This window comes from Camelina sativa, chromosome 6 (assembly GCF_000633955.1).
Source record: "Camelina sativa cultivar DH55 chromosome 6, Cs, whole genome shotgun sequence".
NCBI classification, from domain to species: domain Eukaryota; kingdom Viridiplantae; phylum Streptophyta; class Magnoliopsida; order Brassicales; family Brassicaceae; genus Camelina; species Camelina sativa.
In genome coordinates, this window is record NC_025690.1 from 16,865,885 (window position 1) to 16,880,889 (window position 15,005).

Genomic DNA, 15,005 nt, shown 5'->3' on the forward strand with positions numbered 1-15,005 from the left:
CTTCTCATCGGAGTTTCTTACTCTCTTTTGGTTGGTTCACTTCTCTTTCTCTTTTACATTTTTCTAACTAAATCTTGTTCAACTCTTATTGAAACTATTTGTATTTTTTTGGGAATTTTCAGCAAGACAGGGCAATGGATGGAGAAGTATTTGGAGGATGGAAGCATAGCCAGTTTGATTAGTTTCGTTCCTTGCTATTTTGCTGATTCTATGTTACTGTTTCATCTTTAGTGTCAACATCATTAAGCTATTCATAAGTTTGAAAAATATATTATTTAATTTTCATGATGTATCATGATCTGTTGTTGGTTGTAGAGAATCTTTAATTTAGTAAGAGCATGTTTATGAAATCTCATTGTATTTATATTTAAATTATACAGAAATGTATCAAAAATTAAAGAGAATGTTATAAAACAGGGTTTAGTAGCATACACATATAGTGACATACAAGAAAAATCCTCTATTTTGCTTATCAATTGGTTGAAGAAGACGGCTCAACCATGAAATTAGCTATCCTGTTCAACAGGTTTAGACCAAAAACTGTTTCTTCGCAATTGATCTTGACTGTTAAATTCAGAACTTCGGTGCATTTGCCTTCCACTGTGATGGTAATCAAAAGAGGGATCTCACTGCTCAAGATTTTGCTGCCGAATCTTAATCGCAGCCCAGTTGCATCTTCGAGTGTGTTTGCAACTGGTAAATCCACAGACACAAGGTGTAGATTTGAGTTGCTAAGCACCTTTAGTGTTATGCATTCGCAGATGCTGAGAAATTTGTCTTTCCCATTCTCCATTCTTGAATCTTTAACATGGTCGTCAAATGTACACCTACCAAAATTGAAAAGAACCCAAGGTTATTTTTAGTGCAGAAAGTAAACAATCGAAGTTTCTTATAAATCAACCTCAGCTTTAAGTAAAGAAAGCAGCTAACCTTCGACTGTACTCGAACATTCCAGGTAATCGAGATTCTGTGGCTAAGAATTCCTCGATGCTCATTGAGAATGGTTTCACAAGGTATCCAAGATCAGGTCGTAACTTGACAGGAACCTTCTTTCCATTGTAATGCAAGGTTAACCTCATGGGAAGCAAGTGGTGATGAAACCGAACCTGGATAAGCCTCTTTGCACTCTGACGTGGTTCAAGGCAACTGATTTCCTCAAGTGGAATTAGTGTTGGCACATTGTTGTAAGATGCACTGCAGGGTTTACGAATAGGTAAATGAGATAATTAAGAGAAATTAAAGATAATGGATTTCTACCAAAACTAATTCCTTGCAGGATTAAGGATGAGAACTTGTGTGATATATATCATTAAGTTAGGCACATTTTATGTAAGGGTAAGTGATATATGGATTAGGCAAAAAGCATGCTAACTAAATCAATTCGTATAAAGGAATCAAACTCACTTTGCTTTACCAACCAAAGTCTGTTCAGAAGAGTCTGCTACCTTCATTGATTCTTCATCTTCCAAATTCACGTCCAGGATAGGTTCCCCAGAACTGTTCTCAAACAGAACTTCTACGCAAACATGTAATGGGGATACAATAGAGACTTCAGATAAAAAGGCATAGTCTACCTTCAAGCCACTGCCATTCCCAGGGTCTAAGAGACTATAGCATTTCGGCTTCACTCGGCTTCCTATATCACCAATGGATATCTTCGCATAAGAGCTCTGATTACTATTTACTGCAGATGGAGTTTGATTTGATGTACTAGGCTGATCATCTAACCACAAATCCAGGGCCCTTCTGGACCTTAGTTCTTCCTGGTCAGCGGAAACAGAAGTATCTGAAATTTGAATTAAAGGAGCAGCTGGATCGCTGGCATCATTAGATACTTTTCTTTCATTATCGTCACTGCTGAACTCTGAACCAACAGAAGATTCAGAGTCATAATCAGAGGAACCATCTTCATCCCCTGTTTCAGAGGATTCCTGAGATCGATCCAATACAGCTCCGGCATCCCTTTGTCTATCTGAATCTGACAGCTGGTCATGTTCTTCAAACACAAAACTACAGGGCTTTGGAAGAGGTTCATATCCAGGGGCTGCATGAAGAACTATCTGTGACAGAGATCCAGGAAGATAAAAACGATCGTTTAGACCTAAAGGTAGAAAAGGTTTCAGTTTGCTCCCAAATACATGTTCCACAACATGCACAGCAATATTTTCTTGTGATGCAACACTGTCTTCTGTGGCCTCATGAGAAGCTAATTTGCATGGCAGCAGCTTCTTGAGGAAACGAGTTCGATCACGAATGTCATAGCTTAAGTCACATTCGCCCAATTCAAGCATATAAACCATAATCCTTTTCAACATCTGAAAGTCGTCAACCTTTGCACTTATTAGAACCTGCAATTACAAAGGCGATTGATAAGTACTTGATCAATATCTTCTGAGAACTGTAGTGACACATTAGCACAAGCAGTAATGATTTTCCACATCTAAAATATTTCACAGGACAGAAAAGCCATCGGATGAAATGGTTAATGAAGAAATCTTATTATTAGTAAAAAATTGGAACAGATTTTTTTACAGAGAAAAGGTGATAGCATTGTTCAAATAGTAAAAATGTAGATGCCCTTTCTCATTGAAACATATAGCCTTTCCTTCGGGATTGATGTAGAGATAATATATGGTTATACTAAAATCTTTTCCTAAATATAATTATCCAGAATAAGATGAAGCAAAGCCCCTAGCTATATACCTTAGCTGTAGTATTAAGAATCTGTAGTTTCGTCTCTGATGCCTCTGATTTAAAGCTCCATGCAAGGTACTTGGTTAACGTGGTCAGCATCCTAGGAATGATAGGACCCAAAGAGCAGTAAACCCCTACCATCCAAATAATAGTTGCACGAGCAGCAGCTACCTTTATTGAATCCAGACTACGAAACAGCTGAATTATCACCTTCAAACACCCAAAATGAAAAAACAACAGAGTTATTTGAGATCATTGCAGTGGGTTCTAAGTATGTTTTTAAAACTGGTCAGATAGAGATGCTCAAACAGTAAATGAGATGTGTATACTTTATCATGACTATCGGGATCTCGCTCTATGATAGTTTGGATCGACATCACGGCTTGCACCAACACTCCTTCTTCTCCATCTACCGACTCGGGATCGCCAGCAAAAGATTCTGTAACATAATGACAGCTACTTCAACCGAACTGCCAAATAGGTCAACCAATGAGTAGAAATAAATGAAGCATAATTGACCTTGTCGAACTAGTGCTAGCAATCCATCAAGACATGTAGTTGGAATTGTTGGCAGTCTTCTCGCACACAAACCAATCGCTGCAATTGTATCAGCTGCAAATCTTCTGTCCGGATCTTTAATATAATCCTGGAAAAAGCTCATGGTTAACAACACTTTATACTGGAAAATCAAATGATAACACAAACTTTCCAGAATGAACCAAAATACTTCTATCTTCGGTTAAGGTTAAAGTAGTACCTCAAACTCTCTCAAAATTGAAGAGATAGATGAAGTGGTAGCAACGAGAGATAGCATCTCCAGCTTATGTGCTTTAACTTGATATGCATCGGAGGAACAAATGAAGAAATTTTCGAAGTGTGGAGCAAAGAGAGAGGGGGCTGCTTTGGCGAAAACTAGGATATTGCAGAGGACCTGCCACGAATATGAATTAAACAATGCTCAGAGAGGATATTTCGTCAAGACTAGATAAATGTGTGTAGAATGTGGAATGGACGGACAAGATAAATAATGGCGAGGAAAATAATATAATGTTACCACATATTTGGAGGCGCTGGATGACCTAAGCAAAAACAAGAGCGGTTTAACAATTTTTTTAACATCTTCTAGAGGTGCCATTATCCATTGAACGCCAGCTGCTGCTAGTACAACCGCACTGTTATTACTCCATAACAATGGGGATGTACACTGAAGCAGGATCTTAACATCTTCATTATGTGCAACAGATGTGGTCTCTTTGCTATCGAATGCAGATGTAACTGGATCGAGGCAACTAGATCTAGATAGATACTCATCTGGACCTTCAATGTAACATTTCGAAACAACGTTAACCAGATTAACATCAAATGAATCACTTTTACCACCATCTTCTTTATCCAATGTAAGATCTCTGACTAGGGCATCCTTCTCACAGAAGCCATTACTATCCATACCATGTAGGGACAACATCAAAGATTCCCGTACAAGTCCATGCCTTGCAACCACATAGCGCAAAAGAGTTCCTATAAGTAATATCTGACCCCACTCTTCTACGTCAGGAAGAATCTGACACAACTTCTTATAGTTCTTTCTAATCAGTTCGAAGTTATTTGGACAGATTGAGGTGAATGCCGCTGCCGCTGCTCCAACAACTCCTGGAGAATGGTCATTCAATAATATCCCAACTATCTGCAGCAAGGTTCATTGTTTCAATGAAAAATCCACATTCACCACTAAAACTCCTAAGCCCAAGGACATCAAAAACATAGAACCTACCCTCATCTTCAAACACTAGACAATGCATAAACAGAACCTAGACAAGATATTCAAAATCCTAGTGCCCATCTAGACATGGCAGGATTAAAAGAAAGACTAAAAGATATTGGACAGGACAAACCTCTTCAATTGCAGGAGCATGTTCTTCCAGACGCAAATCATGCAACTTAGGAAGAGCATTTGCAGCACATTTTCTGACATAGACAGCTGGATCCCTAGCACATTTACTCACAGCAGCAAGTGCAAGAGGTGCAATAACATGTAAGCGAATCCCTGCCATTGTACGAAGTGCCCAAGCCCTAACCAATGGGTTTGGATCCCCCAAGTCCTTCTGAAAATAGTTAATCGATAACAATGCTTCATTTGGACGCCTACATAAACCAATAGAAGCTACTATGTAAGATACACAAACAAAAAGTAAAAACACAGCAAATCACTGATTTGGGTTTTACATACTTTTCCGCATATTGTAGCAAATACAAGTAAACTAGCTTCTTCACTTCCGATGACTGTGACGCAACATTCTTCACCACCTGCCATTACAAATTCGTCCCAAAAAATGTTTTTAAATCGGAGCTAGATAGATCTCACAGGGTCAATTCAACTGATATTGAAAACAGAAGGATCAAAACTAAATAAGTGAAAAACACCTGAGGGAAGAAATTGGAGACATCAAAGCCCTGAGCGATAAGAGCAAGGAGACGCTTAAGAGCTTCACATTTCTCGGATTCGAACTTGCTATCTAATAGTGGAGCAATGTTGACATCCTCTGGATCATCATAAAGATGAGCGTCAGTGCCGATCCGGAGCACCACAGCTGAAGCTTTGCTCAGAGTCTCCGAAGTCGAACCAAACTGATTGAACATTTCAAGTTTCCGATCAAATCACAACTCCGCAATTCAGAGGGGGGAAGAAAAAGTTCAGCAAGAGATGATGAAACGAACTTTTGCAGAAGAGAAGCCTTGTGTTTGGATAATTGAATAGCCTTGTCCAGACTGTGGATTAAAGTTAACCCGTATTGATAAACCGGAGCAGATCGTAAACCGGTTTTATGACCCGAATAAAGCCCATTAAGAGTGGGCTAATTGTTAAACCCTAAACCCATCTTATATTTATACGCTTAACTCACCTTTCTTCTTCTTCATCGTAGTTCTGATAAATTTTTCTTCTTTACTTTCCCGGAAAACTGGATCTTGATTTTTTTTTAACGAATTCGATGAAATTTTAAAAATTTGTGGGGCGATGATTAAAAAGAGAGAGGCTTGAGAGGGGAGTCTGAACAAAACTCTCATGGGATGGAGAGAAAAAAAAAAAACCCAAATCGAAATCGATGGAGAAATACATTATGATTTTAATGTTTATTTTTTCCCTTTTTTTGATTAAGGGTTCTTTTTTAATTCATCCCTTACCCTCGATGACGGTCCTTCCAATCTTTACACTTGATATGAGCCCTTTTTTAACTATATAATACTTTCGTTTCCCTTTAATTGTTGTGTTGTGTTGGATTTGATCTTCTTACACTGATTCTGTTCAGGTTAAAAATAGTAAGTATAACTTCAAACAAGATAATGACTGGATTCCATGTATTGAAGTGGACAATGTTGGTGATCCAAATGAAATATCCAGATAAACAAGATACATATCATAGATCAATCTTGAGAGATACATATCATGTATCAATATTGCGAGAAACATATAATTGATAAATATTGAGAGATACATATAATTGATCAATATTGAGAGATACATGGTCCTATGGCATTGTTATTAGTACAAGGCAAAACTGTAACACCAATTGGATCTGATTTTTAAGTCAATTAAAGAAGCACATAACTGAGTTTAGTATCAAATCAATATGGTTACAAAAGTATTTGAACAATTTGATTCAACCATAAGCGCAAATATATGTTGTCTACAACATCATTTTGACATGTTTAATATGACACAATCACTCTGTTGAAAAAGGATGCGAATAAAGAGTTTTTGGGGGAACTTATTAATTAGAATCCTTGCGTTTTCTTCCGAGTATTGAAGCTCTCTCTAATCTACGCCCACATGTTTTCCACTTCTTGAAGGCTGTCGATGACAGGTGAGCTGCTTCGTACACTTTCAAAAGTTCACAGAAACGAAAAAACAAAAGATTGTTAATGTTACAAGCTTTAGTTTTAGGTGGTTAACACTAAATTCAAAACCATGGCAAAACAAGGCTTACAATTTGTTTCTTCTTTTGTTAAAAAGGACAAGTACTTGGAAGCTGTTATATGAGCTGCTGTGTATACTTTTGTCAGTGCCTCCTTGTATCTGATCTTAAACGCAGTCGAGAGCAAGATCCCAAGTGTTCTATCTGTAACCCTGTTTAGACCAAGAACCAGTATTGATTACCACAGCAAAGAGTTTCACTTTAATCCACACAAAGTAATAATCTGGTTTTCATCTACTTCACAAATTAAACAAACTTGATTGATATATTCATCCCTGATTTAACAATTAAATCTTGCTAACAGAGCTATATTTCTCAAGGATTAGACAGCAAACTGACACCATAAAGAAAACCCGAGTTTTGTTCTTGAAACCAAGAGATAGGACAACATCAAAAATGAGGGGGAGGCAAGTGGACAGAGTCATAAAAGGAACTCACAGTGGCTCTAACTTGCATCCGAATTCATAAAAGTATGGACAGCGAGATCTAAGATCGACGTATGCTGCATCAGCCTGAACTTCAAGCCTCGTCCTGCATAAAACATATAAAGCCATGAAAAGACTACAACAGGGCGGAAGAAAACAAACTGCTTAGAGGAGAACCACTAAGAAAAGAAGTAAAAGATAGAATCAAATTGACAAGCTAGTAAAAAATTTCGAAATCGACACACAATCCAAACATGACATAGTTAAGCTATAGAAAGTGATTACTTTTGGTCAAAACAGGCAGGAAGGTTGATGGACACAGCTTGCCTGAGCTGCAACTCATGAGCAAGCCAGAAAGGAACTTCCACTTTGGAACCTTGTTCAGCCTGAAACAAAACAAACAAAATTGTACTAATTAAAAAACATGTAAGAAAGGCAAATATGAAGATATAGCCACAAGCAATGAGAATACTGACACAGTTAGTTTCTGCACTTGGATCAATAGTCACTCCATTTGCTCTTTTATGGAATAAAACTGGTACATACTGCAACAAGGTAGTGACAAATTGAGATCAAGTTCCTAAATTGACAAGAGAGCCACTAGCAAAATCTATATCTATTATTTTGGAGAAGAATGATGAACGAACCTCTTCTTCAACAAGTATGTCGTCAATATCATAGTACTTTGACATCCCCCAAACGCAGGTTCCACACCACAACGCGGTCAAGGCGGCCGATTACGCGGCGAGTAGGCGCTCGGCGGCAAGGAACCGCCGGGATTATGGTAAAATCGGAATTGATTTTTGGAGTTTTGAAGATAGAAATCAATAGATATTTGATGGATCTAGTATATTAAGCAGTAAACAATAACAAAGAACAAATGAAATGATGGAAAGTGAGGGAATAAAAAAATGACGGCAGATTTAGGGTTGCAGATCTCGATTTTCAGAGGTTGAAGACAGGGACAAATTCGTCATTTAGTATTTTATTAAATCGAAATTGTTAAAAAAGGGTAAAATAAGGTTAGTTGGAATCGAACCTGGGTCATGGACAAACAAACTACAGATTAGAACCACTAGACTACACTATAAACTCTTTAAAATTACACATATATAGTATATTATAGTTATTTATCAATAAAAACACTATAGCTACTCCCTGTATAATCCTTGATTAACTGATTCCGCGCTAGGCGCTCCCTCACCGCCCAACTAACGCCTAGCGATTTTTAAAATATAGAGAAGAACTACGCCGTTGTTGAAGCTTTTTTTATCACTATGACTCCACCGGGTCGGCTTTTTTTATCTATTGGATTGGAACACCGAGTCGATCAATTTTTAAAATCAAGTGAAATTAATTGTTGGGAAATATAAATAGAACGAATTAATTCTAAACAAATTTTAGAAATTATTACTGTAAATGTCAACAATGTTTTTGAGTATCTATTTTTTATGGTAATTAATACTTATAATATATGTCATAAATTGCTTGAGAAAATATGTAATTTAGTTGTTTTTAGAGAATAAAGTATATGATCATTGCTTTAAAAATAGTCTAGCCAGAATTTTCAAAAAAAAAAAATGATAAAGAGAAGAAGTTTAGTATAAGTACAAGTGGTAAGTTATACAATGAAACTGCAGCAAACCAAATAGTATAAGCTGCGGGCTGTTTACAACATTTTCAACAGCCACTTCAGCTTTCTTAATTCTCTCACACTCCCCAAATCACATAAGAAAAAACAATAATAATAGAAATTACAAACTCAAAGTTGTGGAAATTGAACCACTTTGAATGTTTTGATTTCATCGATTCATTTTAGACCCTGAAGTTCTTTCCGACAAAGGTTTGTCCAAACTGCCAGTTCGAAGGAGCGATGTTCCATGAAGTGGAGGTTCTGCGGTCACTGGATGTGACACGGAAGGAAAGTGTCTGACCAACGAGAACATCATTTGACTGCCAGTTTTGTCCCCAGTTCCTAGTCAAACTCATCCAACCAGTCTTTGAACCTTTCACGCTTGCCTTCACGATGTCTCCTGCTCCCGCCACGTTCGTGATCAGCACCAAGTTGAAGTAACGGTGACCGTTGATCGTGAACCTTATCCCTCCACTCTTCTTACATGCCACCCTATACCAAACCCACATTTCTCAAGCTTATCAATTTTATTCATTGTAACTTTTTAATATGTTTTTCTCGAATTGTGCTTTATAAAACAAACAATGTTATCGAAAAGAGAAAAACTTATTGTAAATCCAAGTTAACCTCCTTTTAGTTGTATATGTGAAGTATACCTGCGGTAAGAGATGGGGACAATGCCGGCACGATAGGCAGCGATCTTGAGAAAAACGGGCATTGCAAGGTCGAAGTGAGCACGTGGCGGGTTGCACCAGCCGCCATTGTCGCTAGGTTGGGCTAAGTTTGGAGGACAAAAGTTGGTTGCGGTTACGAAAACGGAAGGACTACCCGGGTGACACCATTTAGGATCATTGACACATTTGACTTCAAAGCATGCCCCGCAGCTTTGGCCACTGTTGAACAACGCTGTGCTTAGCGCTGCCGTGTTTGTTCCGTACCCTTGGCTGTATAAATCTCCGTATCCGCACGCGCCACCTAACACAAAACAAAGAAAACAAAAAATGAATTATAAGAGAAAACAGAGTGCTCTGTTTTTAAAGTATAATGAATGATCAAGTATAGTTTTTGGAATTTGTGTTCGATGATAGTGGACTGACCCATGGTTCCCGAAGCGTCATTGCCGCCGTAGAAAGTGGCGTGAGCCGTTTGCCAAGAGCTGCCAGAGTAAACGCCAGGGATTCCGGCGTCGGTGAGGCTCAGGAGGAGGAAGAGAGGGATTATGGTTAAGAGAATCGATGGATTGATTGCCATTTTGGTTAGTATATGTGATTGAAATGGAGAGAACCGGATCAAGTGATTGTTAGACTTAGACTAGAAGGCTAAGGGAGGGACTTGAGGATGGTGGAAATTACACTTGTGAAGATGGCTATTTATATTGGTGGAGAGAAACTCTAAAGTTAGAGAGAGATAGAGATAGAGTTGGCTGAAATTAGTATTTTCTAGATAAAACTTTATAAAATAGGTGGTGAAAATATAGGTTTATAACCGTTTGCAATTGTAATCTTAATAGTATTGCAATGCAATGAGATCATAGCAGTCTTTTATCCGATTAAAAATTCAGAAATCTATTAATAATGTAATGTGAGACAAACTCCAAAATAAATTAAAATAGATAAATGCATATATTGGCCAACCAAGTACGAAAATAATTATACTACAAATTAATGTCTTATTTATAAAAACCCACTCCTATACAATATATTATAAACTAACAAATAATTAGTTTGGTTTTTAAGCAACGATGATGATAGTGAAACAACGTAATAGAGAAAACATTTGAGTTGACATCATGTAACATGTTGTTGACTTTGCCTTTTTTAGTGTTCATAAAATAATTTCAAAGTTCTGCGAAACAATACGCATGAATGTGCATAATGTATAAAACTCTACGATGATTGAACAAAGGTTTATATTTTCGACACTTTCCATAATTAATACATTGATACTTTAGGTACATACGCCGTACGCAGTACGTCTATACATAGCTAACTTGTGTCAATGTGTCATGCATGATGTTATAAATCGAGTTATATTTTTATAATTTTTTTTACTTTCGTGATAAAATATATAAGATAAATTTCTAAATAATTCCATTATTTTATCATTACAAATGGAAAACAAACTATAGAAGCATGTAAAATAATATATAAATTACACTAGAAGCATATATTATTATTTCTTGAAAAAAACTATATAGAATACAGATGATTATGAATATGTTTATACTCAATTTATTGGGATAGTTTTCATAATATTTTTTAAAAATATATGTGAGAAAATACAAGTGAGAAGTGAAGCATGCATGAGATGGATATTAAAAAAGAGGGAAACAGTTAGGGGCGGTGACGGTGGAAGAGCATTAAGGACATTTGGTGATGACAAGGCATATCTATGCACCAACCAGATTTTGTATATCTGCCACTTCATCCACGCAGCAAAACAAAATATACATACGTGTTATGTTTAACTAATCAAAGTTTATAGCTTCTCGTGGTTATAGATTGTGTATCTTTTTTTGGTAGATATGATAATGTGACATAACTGTAATTCTTAAGTCATCATAGTATTTGTGTTAGTTAAAACTTAATACAATGTTGTAGTAGGCAGGAGTCTAGGATCCGTTTCTACAAAATCGTGTATACGTGTAATTAGTGACGTGTGTATTTATTTTTCCCAAATGCACATGAACGCATACGTACCCCACTTGCATGTGAATTTATCATCTACCTCTACTCTTTCTTTTTTTTTTGTCAATACCTCTACTCTCTTCCGACGATTTCTCGTCTTTTCATTTATTTCTTTCTAATATACACTAAACAATTTTCACTCCTTTCTATATATTATTTTGTTATGAATTGAATAATATAGATGCCAATTCTCAATNCATAATTAATACATTGATACTTTAGGTACATACGCCGTACGCAGTACGTCTATACATAGCTAACTTGTGTCAATGTGTCATGCATGATGTTATAAATCGAGTTATATTTTTATAATTTTTTTTACTTTCGTGATAAAATATATAAGATAAATTTCTAAATAATTCCATTATTTTATCATTACAAATGGAAAACAAACTATAGAAGCATGTAAAATAATATATAAATTACACTAGAAGCATATATTATTATTTCTTGAAAAAAACTATATAGAATACAGATGATTATGAATATGTTTATACTCAATTTATTGGGATAGTTTTCATAATATTTTTTAAAAATATATGTGAGAAAATACAAGTGAGAAGTGAAGCATGCATGAGATGGATATTAAAAAAGAGGGAAACAGTTAGGGGCGGTGACGGTGGAAGAGCATTAAGGACATTTGGTGATGACAAGGCATATCTATGCACCAACCAGATTTTGTATATCTGCCACTTCATCCACGCAGCAAAACAAAATATACATACGTGTTATGTTTAACTAATCAAAGTTTATAGCTTCTCGTGGTTATAGATTGTGTATCTTTTTTTGGTAGATATGATAATGTGACATAACTGTAATTCTTAAGTCATCATAGTATTTGTGTTAGTTAAAACTTAATACAATGTTGTAGTAGGCAGGAGTCTAGGATCCGTTTCTACAAAATCGTGTATACGTGTAATTAGTGACGTGTGTATTTATTTTTCCCAAATGCACATGAACGCATACGTACCCCACTTGCATGTGAATTTATCATCTACCTCTACTCTTTCTTTTTTTTTTGTCAATACCTCTACTCTCTTCCGACGATTTCTCGTCTTTTCATTTATTTCTTTCTAATATACACTAAACAATTTTCACTCCTTTCTATATATTATTTTGTTATGAATTGAATAATATAGATGCCAATTCTCAATTTTTCATCTCCAACTAGCTAGCAGGATGAGCTAAAACATTATAATGCAGTGCAAGTCCGTGTCCGTGTGTATTAAATGTTATCACAGTGTATGGAAACTGGAAGTTGCACATTAATGTGAAAAAAGCTTATGCGAACAAACAACATATTCTAAGAAAACATTGCTGACTGCACACTACTGATCCAAAGCCAAAGGACCAGGCCACCAGGGCATGTACGACGTACGATATCGTATTTAAGCATATCGCAATGAAAAAACATTGCGCTTGCACAACTTAAAGGATCCAACCTGACAGTTCGTTATATGAAGCCATATTACNTACTCAATTTATTGGGATAGTTTTCATAATATTTTTTAAAAATATATGTGAGAAAATACAAGTGAGAAGTGAAGCATGCATGAGATGGATATTAAAAAAGAGGGAAACAGTTAGGGGCGGTGACGGTGGAAGAGCATTAAGGACATTTGGTGATGACAAGGCATATCTATGCACCAACCAGATTTTGTATATCTGCCACTTCATCCACGCAGCAAAACAAAATATACATACGTGTTATGTTTAACTAATCAAAGTTTATAGCTTCTCGTGGTTATAGATTGTGTATCTTTTTTTGGTAGATATGATAATGTGACATAACTGTAATTCTTAAGTCATCATAGTATTTGTGTTAGTTAAAACTTAATACAATGTTGTAGTAGGCAGGAGTCTAGGATCCGTTTCTACAAAATCGTGTATACGTGTAATTAGTGACGTGTGTATTTATTTTTCCCAAATGCACATGAACGCATACGTACCCCACTTGCATGTGAATTTATCATCTACCTCTACTCTTTCTTTTTTTTTTGTCAATACCTCTACTCTCTTCCGACGATTTCTCGTCTTTTCATTTATTTCTTTCTAATATACACTAAACAATTTTCACTCCTTTCTATATATTATTTTGTTATGAATTGAATAATATAGATGCCAATTCTCAATTTTTCATCTCCAACTAGCTAGCAGGATGAGCTAAAACATTATAATGCAGTGCAAGTCCGTGTCCGTGTGTATTAAATGTTATCACAGTGTATGGAAACTGGAAGTTGCACATTAATGTGAAAAAAGCTTATGCGAACAAACAACATATTCTAAGAAAACATTGCTGACTGCACACTACTGATCCAAAGCCAAAGGACCAGGCCACCAGGGCATGTACGACGTACGATATCGTATTTAAGCATATCGCAATGAAAAAACATTGCGCTTGCACAACTTAAAGGATCCAACCTGACAGTTCGTTATATGAAGCCATATTACATCTTGAAAATATCGATTCATTTCAGTAATTCGCTTGTTATCAACTGATTTTGAGTTAAACTTTGACATGGTATTAGAATTTGGTTATTAATCCAACTATGATATCCAAGTTACATGAAGTTTGTTGTCTGTTCTTAAAATGATATATATAAAGGAATCTTTGATTTACATCAAACATAATACATGCTGTTTCGAATATTTAGAAGCGTACGTACGAAACCTTTCATATATATTGTTTTGAGAAGAAATATAATGATGCGTGTGCTTAATTATTTTAAAATATATGTATACACAGAATATATATGTTTAAATCATGAAATAATGTATATTACCACAAACATGTACCTGCTCGGTAATTACTTAGGCTTCAGATACAAGTAAAAATATAGATTGCTAACTGTGAAGTTAAAATTAAGCAATACATGAAATCATATAAAGGAACATCTGATTACTTATAGCTTAAACATGATGAATTTGTATCTAAATAAATCTTTGATTTCAATAAACTAAGTATGATCAAACATATTCTCGATCTGAATTTAACACTATTAATGCATACTATTGTGTACAACGGTTGAGATTATCAAAAATTTAGACATGGGTAAATGAAAAAATGTCATATATTCTATAAAAAAAAAAAGAAAAAAAAAACAAAGATAAGTTAAGATCACAGATCGAATCGAAGATGTCAATAAGAGAAAATCAAGTTCAAGATATTTAGTATTTCAGTATTGATCAGTCATCAGTGTGATATTTTTTTGTGTGGTCTACTTAACTTTTGGCATAGCTAAACTTTAATTCTGACCGTAATTACACAGATTTCACGAGATGGTTTGCAGTTGCATCTTGAGTTTTTTTTTGTCAGCTTGAGTTTGATAATTACTCTTCTATATATTAACTAAAAATAATAAAATACGTAAAATAGTGTTATATGGTTTCCGCTTCATAAACAACTTTTTTGGTTAATTTTTGAGTATAGTTTTTTTATACAAGTATAACACATTATATAAACAAAACACTTATGTATGTTAATTTTATTTATAAAATAGAATAAAAACTGTATATCCATCAGGATTAGCCGATTAGGCTAAGTAGCAAAACAGTTCGCCACAAAAAAAAAAAAAAAAAAAAAAAAAAAAAAAAA

The 15,005-nt window shown here is 35.4% G+C and overlaps 4 protein-coding genes across 6 annotated transcripts in view; 1 reads left to right on the forward strand and 3 right to left on the reverse strand.

The window, feature by feature from the left end:
* The window catches only part of LOC104791837 (16 kDa phloem protein 2-like), a 2,808-nt gene extending 2,458 nt beyond the window's left edge, over positions 1-350 (forward strand). For both annotated transcript variants that reach the window (XM_010517820.2, XM_010517819.2), the window contains exon 5: positions 123-350. In XM_010517820.2, coding sequence (XP_010516122.1) covers positions 123-182 — 60 coding nt within the window. In that variant the 3' untranslated portion in view covers positions 183-350. The remainder of the gene's footprint in view (positions 1-122) is intronic.
* Positions 342-5,421, reverse strand: LOC104791836 (AP3-complex subunit beta-A-like). Of its 2 annotated transcripts, XM_010517817.2 has the most exons (11): positions 5,116-5,421; positions 4,922-4,998; positions 4,587-4,836; positions 3,749-4,378; positions 3,452-3,625; positions 3,214-3,340; positions 3,024-3,133; positions 2,704-2,904; positions 1,405-2,348; positions 931-1,194; positions 342-827 (listed from the first exon to the last, which is right to left on the reverse strand). In XM_010517817.2, the coding sequence occupies exons 1-11, from the start codon at positions 5,329-5,331 to the stop codon at positions 473-475; spliced, it is 3,348 nt and encodes a 1,115-aa protein (XP_010516119.1). In that variant the 5' UTR covers positions 5,332-5,421; the 3' UTR covers positions 342-472. The 2 variants fall into 2 exon arrangements, with proteins under 2 accessions (XP_010516119.1, XP_010516120.1); XM_010517818.2 differs by lacking the exon at positions 342-827 and having other exon boundaries at positions 1,064-1,194; positions 1,446-2,348.
* On the reverse strand, positions 6,250-7,782 carry LOC104791838 (DNA replication complex GINS protein PSF3; the record flags this gene model as incomplete). The annotated part of the gene is given in 6 exon segments (XM_010517821.2): positions 6,250-6,571; positions 6,678-6,817; positions 7,104-7,196; positions 7,376-7,476; positions 7,567-7,635; positions 7,738-7,782. Coding segments are annotated over 6 exon segments (558 nt in total). The 3' UTR covers positions 6,250-6,461.
* On the reverse strand, positions 8,693-10,050 carry LOC104791839 (expansin-A16). The gene is made up of 3 exons (XM_010517822.2): positions 9,821-10,050; positions 9,380-9,698; positions 8,693-9,215 (listed from the first exon to the last, which is right to left on the reverse strand). The coding sequence occupies exons 1-3, from the start codon at positions 9,972-9,974 to the stop codon at positions 8,906-8,908; spliced, it is 783 nt and encodes a 260-aa protein (XP_010516124.1). The 5' UTR covers positions 9,975-10,050; the 3' UTR covers positions 8,693-8,905.